This window comes from Oryzias melastigma, linkage group LG21 (genome assembly GCF_002922805.2).
Source record: "Oryzias melastigma strain HK-1 linkage group LG21, ASM292280v2, whole genome shotgun sequence".
Taxonomy (NCBI): Eukaryota; Metazoa; Chordata; class Actinopteri; order Beloniformes; family Adrianichthyidae; genus Oryzias; species Oryzias melastigma.
In genome coordinates this window covers 20,974,433-20,989,607 of record NC_050532.1, presented here as the reverse complement: position 1 = coordinate 20,989,607, position 15,175 = coordinate 20,974,433, and the positions used below count along the sequence as shown (strand labels likewise).

Genomic DNA, 15,175 nt, shown 5'->3' with positions numbered 1-15,175 from the left:
TATCTCACCAATCAAAATACATTCTTCAGACCAGCAAAGCAGGGGCGGATGTAAACAACCCCATAAAGGCTAAAGATACCGCCGGATCCCCCTAACAGCAGTGCAGGTGCCACCTTGTGCCCTTTCACACCATAAACACATGAACTCAGAGGGATTGTTGTGTGTTCTCAAATGCAACAGTGTGTAAATAGGGAGGATGGTCATATAAATCACCAGTGGGGATTAACGGCTTGTGAAAGTGGCTGTTTTGAGTATTCCCTGGGAGTATTATTATCCTCTACAAAACATAAAAGGGCTTAAATAGCAAGTGTCAGACCCTTAAAATCCATATCAAGGTAGGTCTCAATCAAATCAGTAAGCATTAGCTATCCTGATGTAGCTAAAAAAAATCGTTAGCAAGCTAAAAATGCAGCAAAACTCATTCAGTTCAAAAAATAACCTTCAATGAGTGAAATCTGCAGAGTAGACATCTTTATTGTTTACAGTTATTACAGGTTTTAAAACAACTCACTTTCCCAGACAGGTATTAACATTTTCACACTTGTCTCTCTTCAGCACCACACCTTTACTTCCAGTGTGGACATTCGTTGGACTATTGTACTCTGCAACCATTGACGCCAATTAATTGTAAGTCCAACGGATTGTGAAGGATCTTTGCACTGCAATACTTCACAATTGTGAAGTATTTACACAATCAGCTGATCAGACACATGAAAAAGCTGGTTTGCACCGGTATGAGACACTGATGTTTTTCTCTTCGTCAAAACCAGCTGATTTACTTAGATTACGTAAACAGTCAAAGAGTTACAGTAGGTTGTGCTGTTTATCTCCGGTATTAAAGGGTTTAACATTTCAAACCTTCATAGAAAAACAAATTTAGTATTATAGAATGAAAACAAAGATCTGCTTGCAATCAAAGATTTATGTAAATCTGGTAAACTGAATGCATTCCATACGGGAGACTTTGAACGGAGGAGACTGACAATGGTCTACAGCCAATCAGGACACAAAACACTACCTTTCAGAAACTATTTGATTCAATTATGATTTTTTTTTCAACTCTTTCGATTCTTCCAATTCATTTAAAAGCTTACACATATGTTTAGAAATACATAAAAAATCTACTATGTTTTGAAAACATATTAATCTGATACAGTTCAAATACTGTGTAATTTATTAGTGAAATATTGAGATTGTTAATATCATACAGTGTTACATGTTTCTTAAAAGGAGAAGCTCTAATACAAATATTCAGATCATTAACATTGTAAACATTGTTCTGCTTCTCCTGGAGGGAGTTTCAGTTTGGCCACTAGGTGGCGATCGTGCTATAGCATTACACCTTTTTCCAGAAGAAGAAGACAGTATGAACAAAAAACAGTGTTTTAGACAAAAACAGTTACTTTAAAAAAATATTTCCTCAAAAGAGTTTGGAAAATTCATGCCTGTGAGTAAATAAACATGTAATCTAGTCAGCAATGTATATTTACGTCGACCAAGCATTAGAATTAGCCATCCTACGGGAAATTCAATTAAACGTTAACATCAAGCTAGCTTTATATGCTAAATCAATTTATATCTTTTATGAATCGATTATTGACTGTCAAGCTTAAATTGATTCAAATCACTTAATCAATTTTATCAACCCAGCCCTACAAAACACAATGCACTTAGAAAAAATGTGTGAATCGTGACATTGAGGGTTCACTGTAATCTATGCAAAGCTTTATAAAATTACTGTTTATTTTACTAACAAATTCCATATTTTTGTTCCTAAAGCAGACAAATTTTAGCTAACAGCTCTTTAACTAACATGATCAGACAGGGAATAAAAAAGTTGTGTTAACATTAGCATACACCCAGCCTTATCTTAGCCAATGCTAAAAACAATCCCACTCCAATCATTTTTGATCTTTTTTTAAAAATGTTCCCAGTGGTCTTTTAATTATGTCATTTTCAAGGACATAGTTTATGCAGAGCGGCAGTAGTGCATTAGAAATTTGTCTCTGAGTTGTGGTGGGCTGAACTTTTAAGCCCACCCCATTTCCCATCATCCATCTGTTAAAACTCTTACCTGCTGGCTTGCATTTCCCCACAACCCCAGTCTAACATTACCAGGGCAACAAAAATGGCGAGCAGCATTGGAGCTGTCCAGACATACAGTTCTGAGCCAGATGTACGTGGATCTGGTCGTCTACAAGGGAATGCATCAGAATGGAGTGGAGTCGGGAGCTTGTGGCCTGCTGGTTATAGTTTGTACGTATCAATTACGAGTTTTTTTAAACTGCATTTTTTGTCTGATCCTCATTCATAATGATTTGGATAAAGAAACAGATAAAAACACAGTTTTAAGGTTAAATTTCTTTATATATGTCCTCCAATCCATCATGAGAAAAATGCTACAAGAATGTGTTAAAACACAAAAAAACACAACAAAGTGGCCAAAACATTTAACAATTGGCCATAATATTAAAATATGATAATAATAATACAAATAGTAAAGGGCTGTTCAATGATGAAACTGAATATGGGTTGAAGACTGAACCATAAACCAAGTTTTACTGTCACAATTTTTAGTGTAAAATTATAAAAGTGCATCTGACGATGGGATGAACAAAGAAAAGCTAATTCCTTGTACCTATTCAAACAGGTAAACCGGAGTGTGAGAGATAAGTGAAAACCTTTGAGTTGATGGAGTTCATTCTCGTCAAGGACCTGGATCTGCGTTTGAGCTTCTATTGTCTTTGCTCACTCTACAAGAGCAGTGGAGTCGTGACAGACAGCCAAAGTTTAGGGATCTGTGAGCAAAGGGTCTGCTTAAGTTCAATGTCAAGTTCAAAGCTTTTTCTCACAATGTAATCCAGAGGAAATTTCCCATGAGACACTGAGAGAGAAGTAATCATTACATGGTTTAATTTGACATCCAGTACCAGTAAGTGCTATGCTTTAGGAGTCAAGGATAACGGTCAAGCGGCTTCAAAGGAATCCATGATTGGATGGTGGTGTCTTTAGGGAATCTCCCTCACAAACGGCTACAGATAAGGATGAAAAATAGATGACTCTAAGCACTAAGGAGACTTGGAACGATTGTTTGGGGTTTATTAACAAATGATACTGAAAAATTAGTTCAAGACCACATTTGTGCCCCATTTTTTTACACAAAAAAGCAACTCAGCAATGATGAAAGACTTTCTGACGGTGGACTCAGGATAATTTTGTTACACCTCTCCATCAGTGCTGACAGGTCCAGATTCATAGAGGAGCTAATTTTGTTTTGTGACAGCATCCCAGCAGCAGAGAGGCTCAGCAGGATGTTGCCCCAGCTGTCCAGGCTTGACCCCACCATTTTAGGGACCAACAAGGGAATAATTATAGGTCAGGACTTCATCCATTTGACTCACCATGACATTCCTCTGCAGTCTGAACATTATACAGAGCTGCGGACCGTCAAGGACTGCAGAGAATGAATTCTTTCCAGATATCCTCCAGGGTGATGGGAGGCCGGAGGATGCCAGACACTAGTCTAAGGTAAACTCTACTGCGTCGGTGACCAACTGCATGATTCAAGTCAAAGGGACATTTATCACCAAGACTGCCGTTCCGTTTGACGGCTTTGAGCAGATGGCCGTAAGCATTTTGCATTGTCTAGACACCTGAGAAGAACACGAACAAAAGCACCAAAAAGTCAAGTTTTTGTTGGTCCTTAGATTGAATTTATGTCCTAATGACTCCGATTACTAGAGAACACTTGTTGGACTTTCATGGCCCACATAATTCAGAACAAGAAGGGAGAACTTCAAAGGACAGAGTGGTGTTCTGTCTGCCCTTTAGCAGCTCAGGGATCCTCAGGCGCCACCTAAATAACTTACTAAAATAAAGGGCCGCTGGATTTAGGCTTCGACTGGAGGAGGTGTGAGACTTGAGGTCAAACCACCCATCACCTATCCAGTAGAATTATTAGAGAGCTAATGTGCCTGGTGCTAACATAAGAGCGTAATTCAGGAACCCGGTGCGAGGTTGTCTCCACGTGGGGAGTGAAGGTTATCCGTCAGGAGAAATACCTTGCGGTGTAGAAGCTTGGAGATTTACAGAGCAAAGTGTCGCGGTTTTAAAAGCGCACGCTGAGAGTCGAGGCCACGCTTCATAGACCTCCATTCATCCCCCGTCCTCACGATGAAAAACCCCACACATGAGACGGGCAGTAGCCGAGGTTCGATCCCACCGCAGGCTTTTTTAATATCAAAGGCCAAAAACAAGGGGACACGGAAAATCTACTTTCCCAGTGTTTTTTCTTCCCTCCACTTAAAGCACAAATCTCTGGAGCGGGACGCTTAGACTTTACTATGCAGCATATTAAAAAAGGAACGACTGAATTTGAAAACGTTAGATTTTTATTGCTTCGAGTGTAATAACAGGACCTTACGGCCACACCTTGTTTTTGGCTTCACAGGTCCCCACATAAATAATCCACTACAAGGCTGATGCTTTCAGAATACATTATTGCACAGGGCTCCCAGCTCGCTCTTAATACTTTAAAATGTCTGTGGCCAATATTTATGGTTGGGTGTTCCCCTTTGTCTATTGTACAGGGGTGACAAGTTCCCCAAAAGTGGAGTAAAATGTCAATAAATCTGTATTTGGAATAACTATTGCAATAATAAATCTCAACTTGCCATAAATCTGACAAGCATCAGACTACCCATGGGCTTCCCAACTCTTCAAGCTTGTTTCCATTCCGCACTAATGTGGAACTGTGGCAACCGAAACAAAGCGCCTGATTTGTGTTCCTGTTTGAGCGTGCGGCTTCACAAAACATCTGTAACAACAACGTTCAGTCTTCGCATAGAGATCCAATTAAAGCTAACACTAAAAAAAGAAAGGAACATCCAGCTGGTAAATGCGTTAAAGGAGCCAATTATCTCCCGTACGGTGAGGAAAACGAGTAGCTGCTCGGATGGATTACCAGATACCGAGAAGCAGCCGTAAAATATGAAGGACTGGGGAGAAACAGACATGCAGTAGATGCCTTTCATTCCAGCTCAAATAGAAAGAGCTGTGTTCCTCCCCAGAAGGGTGTCCGAGCTGAATTAAGAGGTCTCGATTAGTGGACTGGCCTTCCGCTGTCATGGGATCTGAAGCATTGACTGTATGAGAACCGCTTACGCCGCCATGTTGGAACCAGAAACCATCAGTTTGAGTCAACATTTCTATGGCAACCACTCTCAACATTCAGGACAGAGCTTGTTGGAAGTCCACACCCATAAGCACTCGAAAGCAGTAGAATCTGTCAATCAAATGTTTGACATGAGACCACAAACTTTAATTAAGACGTCTGATGGCCAGTGTATAACGTGAGTAACTGAAAAAATACAATGAAAAAGACTTTAGCAAGAAACAGGTAGCAGAGCAAGATGAAGTATTCTGACAATGACTGAGGGTGTATTCAGACTGGAAAAATATTTTGGTCTGGACTGAGTATGCTCAATTTGATCCAGACCGAGTCCTGAATCTTGACTTTATGTCTTCAGACTGATGTCAAACGGACTTTCCTGTTCTGGACCAAAGCTAGTAAACAGAAGTACATGACTAAAGATCTCTTCACTCATTGACCAGGAATTATGAGGGTGAGGAAAAGTGACAAGAGAAAGAATATTGGAAGTTCAACGCTTTGCAATTCTTGATCAGTTTTGAACGTCTGTACCAATGTCAGGAAAAACAATAACTTTTGCTACTTTGGTACGCTACAAGACAGATACTGAGAATTTGGACAATGAAGAAGGTACCCTGAGAAGTGTTTATGACATAGATATTGTCAGGAAACAGTGTGAGAAGTAACGTGTATCACAACAAAAGTTATTTTAATGAATTATTGTCGCTTCTAATGCCCGGCTACGGTGACCATTTTGGTTCAGTGTTCTTCTCGGAGTACGGATCGCATATACTGAGGAAACTTACAGTGAACCAGAGGTCAGTCCGATCGGAGACGAACCGAGACTACCTTGAAGGATGGGTCAAAGAGCGGTTCGTAGTCCCGGACCAGGGTCTGCTTGAGTGTTTTCAGACGGGAAACAAACCAGCAAACCAAATGTGTCCAGTCTGAAAACACTCTGACCAATAATTGTTTATTTCTCAATAGAAGTAGATCGGATTTCGGCTTTTTATGGACTATTTGGAGCATGAGGAGGGCGTGGTCTTTCACTCCAGTCAATGATCTGGAAAGGAAGCATATCCACCTGTAGGTTAAGCGCCAACATGGCAGTAATACAACGTTAGAGCTCATCACATTCAGCACAATGGGGGGCCGGGGTGTACCAGGAAGGTGACCCCCGACGAGGCAGCTCCTTGAACGCGCCTGAGAGGTGTGACACCGGCATTTATTGGCAGGGCTGGTGGATGTTAGAGGGGGTGTCAGGACGGCCATATGTTTTTGCAGCTGACCAGACCCCACACTCCTTCAGATGAAAGGGCGGCTGGAGAACACAAAGCAGGACCGTCTCTCCTCGGACCTGCAGGTCTGCCTCGCTTATCACCAAGCTCTTCAGACAAGTGCCTCCCTCTTATTTTCCCTCCCCCTCGGCAGGACACCGCCTCAGACTCCCAGGCTCTGCAGTCAATTATGCTGACTGCTCGCTGTTCATTAGAAGTGAGGCTCCAACAGCCGCTTGACTTCTTACCCGCCGACTAATTTAATTCTCCAACTTTTCGACCTTGGCCCTGCATCACTCTCTCCAAACAAATCCCTGATGCCTCCTGCCAGGATACTCTGTTCTCCATCCCCTTTTCTTGCTTCTGTTTTTCAGGATGTTCATTAAAATTGCCATAATTAAGCACAGAGTTGTGGAATCAATAAGAGCTTTTCAACACAAACTGATTTCCTCCTTAAAGGCTTTCATCACCAATTTCAACAACAATTAGGGCTTCTTTTAATGCACCTCAAGACAAGAGTAATAACAGAGGCTGTTGTGCTGCTGCAGGGGAGAGGGATCAGTGTCCGGCTCTTTTCTTTAGGGTCCTGGGGGAGAACAGAGAGCGCAGTGGAGGATGAAAAACACATTGGACACCACATTACCATGTCAGCCACCACGCGGCTAATTTCTCCATCTGCATCCCAGCGGCATGCTGGGAGGCAAAAGATGCAGCAAAACCCCGTCCCGGTCTGCGCGCGTGGCAACTTTGCAAAACAACTCAAGAATTCACGGGGATGGTATAGAAAGCGGATCAGAACCGGAGCTCGGTCCAGTATCTCTCAGCACCGGAGGGGGTAGTGAGGCGGGGGTGTTGTGGTTTCCGAGCTCCGCCGTACCTGGGAGTGCTTGAAGAACGCAGAGATGCGCGTGATGTGCAGGCTGAGGCACCGCGAGGCGCACCTCGCGCGGTAAATGCTGGCAGTGAAGAAAGAGTCGTCCTGCTTCCTCGCGGACGCACTTCCCGGGCTCGTCAGCGCCGTAATCCACAAACACAGGCTCGCGCACAGCTTCAGGCTTCTGGGAAACATCGTCCCGCTGCTGGGTTTTTAATCCCTCCACGGAGCGGACGGCACTGCTCGCAGGCTCCGCCGAAGAAACTAAAGAAACTTCAATTATACGGGGGGGAGGAGCCACGGGGCTGCGGGCGCTGTGATTGGACGACGTGGCGCTGAGTGACGTGCGCGAGGACTCCAAAGGCAGGTAGATTTTCCAGAGATGAGAAACGGTGTTTAGAAGCAAATTTGTGACTTTAGTGTTTTATTTTACAGCTTTATGTGGATAAAAAACAACAAATGCACAAAAAACTAACAGAAAAATAAGATTTTTAAGAAAATTAGCTAAACTGGACAGATAAGTAAAACAGTTTAAGTGATTGTCCATTATACAATTTATTATTTTTTTAAAGACTATCATGACTTTTTTCAAAATCTAGTGACTTCCTATGCTCCAAATTCAAGGCCAGATAAAATTCTAAAATTAACAAAAAATAATCTAAAATACATTTTAAAACACTTTTTCTATTAAATAAAATCAAAATAAAAAAAATAAAAAAATGAACGAACTAATAGACTTTAAAAAAAGAAAATGCACCCTCAACAGGGTTTTGCTTGTGCCTGTCCCTAGCCCGGAAAATACAGAAGGTTTCAGGAAACTAAAACTTAACATTAAATATATGAACTGATATGATGGTTTTGTAAGCATTCAAATTGATGATATTAATTAAAATTTTAATTACCTATTGATTTTTTTATGGATCGGTTAAAGTTTGGTTGAATTTCCCTCTTTTTTGGAATAATCTGCATAAATTCAGACTCATTTGACACATTTCCTTAGCAGAGGGGTGTTTTAATTCTGACAACAGTTCATTTAAGCAAATTAAATCAGCATAAATTTGTTTCTTTTTGGTTTGCATCCCTATTTAAGGTACTTTAAAGTGAAACTTTAAACACAGATACCGTTTCAATGAAAACTCTTTCATGTGAGCTATCACTGAAACACATTTAAAACAGACAATTTGGCAATTTACAGTAATGATCAGGACTGACTTAAATAGCAAATATGTTGAATAATTTCAAATAACTTGTATTACAACTTGATTTTTCCTGATTTTTTGTTGTATCTTTGGATAATTCACGGGATAAATTGCATTACAACAGTTATAATTTGATTTTTTATTGATTTTTTGTTGTATTTTAGGACAAATTTACATTTGAGTTGGTGTTTTTATGATTAAACTGAGCTAAAATGAAAGTAAAAGAACAGTAAAATGAAAAACAGAAAGTTGTTTTCATTATTTTTTTAGCAGTTGGGTCAAATGATACAACGTTATAGTAGTAAAAACATTATTATAAGACATAAACAAACGTATATTTCCTTTTTTTTTTCATAATTTCTGTGTGGCAGCTCCAGAACATTCAAACATCTTGTACAAAAGCAAAGTACACACCTGTCTTTGTTAACATGCACACAAAGTTGGACTTGTTAACAGATCTCATGTGAAATGTTGCAGGTTTTCTGCATCCAACCCCCACATGTGGCCTTGGAGACGCCTGCCAACATCCCAGGGAAGCCCTTTCCCCCTTAAGCTCTTGCCTCCCACTTTCACAGTAGCTTGGAAAAACAATTCTTACATGGAAAACTATTAAAACCATCCCGAATAAATTCCTCACGATGGACTCCCGACTTCTGGCAGCATTTCATCGCCCAAGGTATGGAGAAAATATGACATGTAGGAAAAGCTTCAAATTCTCACTACTTACTGCATTTACAGAGTTGAGTTTTTAATTAGAAAGTTCCCTCAAGGGTTTAAAGACACCCCAGCTTTTGTCAGCTCCCAGAATACTTTCCTGAACCCCATTACAGCAGCAGCAGCAGCAGCATAATGAAGTTTTATAGGTGTTTTTTTAAATTGTATGCAGAGTGGGAGCGAACACTCGCTCGCACACCATCATTAGGTTTGGCTGAAGTCGCAGTCTCGCCTGAGGCCGCTTGTGCCAATCGGCCTGACCAATGTCTCTGCTAGAAACTCTAGAAACACGCCCACATTCTCAAATCACAGAAGCATCAATTCTCCTGGTGAAATAAAGTCATCACTCCTCGCAGTGGGAGGAGACACCCATCAAAAAAATGTTAAGGAAAACAGAGGTGATAAGAAGGATCCATTTCCCTGGTGGTCCCGGGCCCACAATGGAACTTTGGGTGAGATATCCCCTGCTACTCTTAAAGCATTTAAACACGGATGTCTGTGTACCTTAAAAAAACGGCGTAATGGCTTAATTTGTGTGCTTATTACAGCCATGTGTGGTGGGAGGTTTTATGGTGTGCAGTGAAGGAAACAGGGTGTCTGTGTGCGGTCCTGATGTCTCCTGCAGCCTGTGGGACACGTATCTCTTTGACGCCAGGCTCTCATTGACTGGGAAAGGCCGGCACCTCCACTAAAACCGTAAATTTGTCTAAAAAAGCCTAAATAAATAGATCTCTGAGACAAGTCCCTCTATTAATAGAGCTGACAAGTCATATGTTACACGACGTAAAACTCTATTTATACAGTTATAGTTCTATTTACATACATATATATATGTGTGTGTATATATATACATATATTATGTATATATGTATAAATACATATTATATGTATATGTGTATATATACATATATGTATATATGTATGTATATGTGTGTATATATATATATGTGTGTATACATATATATATATATATATATATATATATATATATATATATATATATATATATATATATATATATATATATATACACACACACATATACATACATACATATATATATATATATTCACAATATCCTCTCTAGATAACATCCTAAATCACGAATAGATGTGCTGGAATGAGAGTGGGGGGCCTGACTGCTAAAAGAAAAAAAAAAAGAAGGGGGTTTCTGTCACATGATCTCACTAAAGCATCTCAGGAAGATAACAGAGCCGTGTTGGTTTTCAGCCGGCATGCCCCAGACAAAGAAGGGGCGCAGCGATCAAACACGCGTGCATCTTTGATGCTCCAAGGAGCGGGTGGACTTACTCTTTGATGAGAGGCCACCGGGATCACCCGCTTTTGTTGTAAACAAAGGAGACAGGAGATTATATCAGATTAAGGCTGTTTTGGTTTTTTGGAGGGGATTTTTTTTTTGGAAAATGAAGCAGAACGGTGCTGTAGTTATGTTAACATGCTTTCAATCAGTCATGAATTAATCCTCTTCTATCATCAGGACTCTGTAAACAGGTCTTAAGAAGGGGCGGCATGCACAATAAAGCAGAGAAAACCGCAAATTAAACATAATCTGTTTACAAAATGATTTAAAAAGATTGTCGTCAGCTAAATTGGACATTTTTCCTGATAAAATTAAAACAAAACATCAGTTAATTTGCTTTTTTTCTAATAATGCATCAAACATTTTCTATGAAAAATGGCATTAAAGCTTCAAACTCCTTTTCAGAAGGGGCCCATCTTTTGGCTGATATTGATTAAACTATCCTCCATAATTTGAGTGTGGATGTGGAATCCATAAGTTGCTATTAAAACACCATCCCTGCAGAGCTGCACAGTCAGATTCTCCCCGCAGAATCAATGGTGGCTGTTGGAAAACATCTTTCTGCTGAACAAGTCACATTTCCAGGTATTTTCATTGGTGTGTTCGAAAGATTTCCTGGGAAAATGTTGAGGAAAAACTTCTGTCACCCCAAAAACAATGCAATAAAACAGAAAGCTGTTAGTCCTACACACGTTTAAGAACCACTTTAATGATTCAGCTGCTACTGAGACTCCCTGAAGACCTCTTACAGCAGAATGGATAGAATAATAGCAACAAATAAAGCTAAATTTGAGTTATTTGAATGGAAAAATAGAGCAAACTCCTAAAGGAGAGATTATTTGACTCCATGTCATCCAACTATTGCTCCAGATTTATGAGAAAAAGCTGTTTGAACTTTTGACCACTAGATGGCACTGTGTCCATAGTTTCTAGTCCAGATAAGTCCTCTGATCCTCCTCTTTTTTTCATTGTTTCTCTATTTTCAGACAATTCTTTCCGGCAGATGATCCAGACTTAATATCCTGCAATAGGGAATTTATTGAGGGGGGATTTGGTTCTTTTGTCTGAATCTGATCTGATAAAAACGAAAATAGAAATCTGTTTGGAGCCTGGGTGTAAAGTCTCACATGCACAAAACACTTCCACACAAAACAGACCCAATAACATGCAGAATGAATTTAAGTTTTATGAGCTCGTTTTGTAGGGAAATATGCACTGATTGTCTTCTCGGTTCACGAGGTGTTTTGACGTTTTCGTGTGAATGACTTTCATTAAGATGTGTCAAAAATATGTGCCATCTTGTTATTCTCAGCCAATATTTTCATCTCATTATTTCTTTTAACTTAAAGCAGAAAAAAGAGAAAATAAGGATATTATCGGGCTGATCTGTCGAGTCGTTTTCTTTCGTGACAGAAGACAACAGACCAGCTGCTGTTTAAATCTCAGAGGTTTCTCTGTGTCCGACTGTAAGTTTCCAACCTGACATCAAAACATGTTTACTCCAAACATGGCTGACATTTGATTTCGCCTTTGACTCCTTGAAATGCTGCTGTATCTGCATATTTCGCATCATATTTTGCTGCCTTATGACCTTTAAGACACAAGTTTCTGCTGAAAATTGAGCTTTTTTAATCAGAAATCTACAGTATGCTCAAATGTGCTTCTTATCTCAATGTATAATAATGTTTTTATCGAATCAAAAAACATTTTTAATATTGGAGCTCCAGTGTTTATATTCTTTGATTCACTAAGACGCCGCTTTTCTCCTTCCGAATCTACGTTTTTAATCAAAATCCCTCAACCTAAATGTCTTATAAAGCAGTTTTTCATGTTGATCTGAAGCCTCTGTTTCCAAAATCTCCTCTAAGGGGGCGCGGCTTTTGGAGCTGAGTTGAGCAGCTCCGCCCCTGATCCCCCCCCCTGTCTTATTATGATAGCTCTGTGTCTCTCTAGCATAAATCTTCACCGCTGTTTCATAAAAATGTCCATCAATATCAGTAATGTCCTGCCGTATTGTTTTGATCCGGATGTCAGCTCAGACGAGGAAGTGAAGATCTTCATGGACAGAACTTCCTCCAAAATCCTGATTATTTCTCCTTCCAGTTCACCAAAGACTCTTTTAGCTAATTCTCCAATGTTTATTGACGTTGCTGTGATCAATACATTCAATCATTGGTTTCTCAGAGTTCTTGATAAAATAATCAAAGCTAACATCAAAATGCTCTTTCATTGATTTACAATCCTTTCCAACTGCAGTCAAATGAGCCGCCGTTCACATTTCCGTGGTCACATCAAGAAGCTCCGTGGAGTCTGGTGGAGATTTTCCAGCGTTCTCAGTCCTGCTACCGTAAGTATTGGATGAAACTCACACCAAAAATCCAGTGATGCTGATTTGACCACAGAAATGTGAACGGCGGCTCATTTGACTGCAGTCAATGTGAAGATACCATGTTCTCTTCTCCAGAACCTGAACTAGACACGCTAGGAACAGATGAGGGTTTACTTTGAGGTCGCTTTAAGGGACACTGAAACTCCTGCTTTACAAAGGAATCTGGACCGGCCTGCTGTTACACAACACCCCTAATTATACCCTTTCACCACAGCTACAAGCAAAATAGTGAAACATTTGTTATTATTTATCTTATTAGCAAACAGTTAAGGGGTTTAAACTCCTGCAATTGACTATTTTTAACACTCTTGTTCAGCTTGGATTACATGAGCTGTTATCTAAAAGTGTCAGAAAGATGGTTTACACAGATTTCAAAACTGTCCTTGAAAGTTTCGCGGAGAGATGATACAGCCTCTCCTCTGCGTCTGCACTCACCGCCTGTTACTCAGAGAAAACTCAACAAACTGATATGGAGGGCCGGCCCTGAGCGGGGGACATGTTTGGACGGTGATGATTGTGCAATGACAAATGTTACGTAAGTTGTAAAAAAAAGAAAGAAAAAAAGAGTGGATAATATTTCAGCTGAACGAGACCTCCTTTGATCTGCTGCAGCTAAAACCTTCACAGTGTTAACTCAGGATCTGATCACTGATCCAACTGAGACATTTTAACGAAGGCTATAGTAGAGCGACCATGATTGTAAAACTATTTGCTTCTTGAAGCTACAGTTTTAGTATTGATCTATTTGCCGAAACACATCTTTATTAATAATTCCATATTTTAGATATGAAGAAAATAGTTCTATCACTTCCTTATCCTGTACCAAATTAAGGCTGTGTTAATGAAATCGATTAATCGACTTGAATCGATTTAAACTTAACAGATCTATAATCGATTCATAAAAACATAAATTGATTTAGTACATAAAGCTAAAGTTTGCTAGCTTGATGCTAACGTTTAATGGAATTTCCCATAGGACGGCTAATGCTAACGCTCGGTCAACCTAAACATACATTGTTCACATACATAAACTTTCTGAGGAAATCTTTTTAAAGTAACCATTTGTGGTTTGAAACAGTTTTTGCCCATACTGTCTTCTTCTTCTGGAATAAGATGTAATGCTATAGCGTGATCGCCACCTAGTGGTCAAACAGAAACATCCTCCAGGAGAAGCAGAACAATGTTTACAAAGTTAATAAACATTTTTATTAGAATTTTCCCTTTGAGAAACCATGTAACGCTGTATGCTATCAACAATCTCATTATTTCACTAATAAAATATACAGTATGTGAACTGTATCAGATTATTATAAATATGTTGAAAACATTTAGCAGAAACAAAAGTAAAGACACTAAATTATATGTTTGATTATAAATAATTATTAAATGTTGACGTAAAAGCATTTTAAATCGATACAAGTATCGCCAAATGAAGTATTCCGATATTTCACCAAATCAACATTTTCTTACACCCCTAATAATTTCTGCAGAGCAGCAGTAGTTTATTAGAAATTCACCTCCAAGTTGTGGGCGGGACTGTTGGCGCGGAGAAACCCGCCCCTATTCCATCACCTATAGCTGAGAGCTCTCTGTTTACATACGCTTACGCTAGCTTACATTCTTTCACACCCTCAACCCATTACCAGGGCAACAAAAAATGGCGAGCAATATTGGAGCTATCGTACAGTTTTTAGTCCAAGTTTGAACCAAGAAAACAAAGACCTACATGGAGCGATTTTCTATGTAACAAATATGCTCTTTTTGCAACAATTAAAAAAAAATACTCAGAAATGCAATTTTAAGTAAAATTGTCTTTACATCGTCAGAAATTTTTCACAAAAACAAGTTAAAAACACAATTTTATTTGGAGTGGGTCTTAAAACTATCTTCTATCTAACCTAGCATTTACCCTTTGCTAAACTTGCCAAAATAAATGTTTTATGAATTATTTGATAATTTTGATACAAAACATTGTTTATCGTGATCTGTGGGATTTTAATTTTTCATTAATCTTTATGTAAAAAAATTTTTTTTTATGAAAACTTGTATTGTTTTAGGAGTACCAACAACAAAATTGTCTCTAAATTATTCTATAGTTTACTAATACTTAATTTACCAACAATTTAAATGCAAAATATATTCGTTTTGCGTTTGAATGTTCTGCTACTTAAAGCCAAGCTTTTGTTTAGTCAGGAATTTCCTAAGAATTTAAATGGCACTGTAAGAAGAAAGCATTGTAAAGTCATTATGAC

The 15,175-nt window shown here is 39.2% G+C and overlaps 1 protein-coding gene across 1 annotated transcript in view; it reads right to left on the bottom strand.

The window, feature by feature from the left end:
* The window catches only part of LOC112154891 (anosmin-1), a 69,700-nt gene extending 62,133 nt beyond the window's left edge, over positions 1-7,567 (bottom strand). The window contains exon 1 of the mRNA XM_024286128.2: positions 7,304-7,567. Coding sequence (XP_024141896.1) covers positions 7,304-7,495 — 192 coding nt within the window. The 5' untranslated portion in view covers positions 7,496-7,567. The remainder of the gene's footprint in view (positions 1-7,303) is intronic.
* Between the last annotated feature and the right edge of the window lie 7,608 nt (positions 7,568-15,175).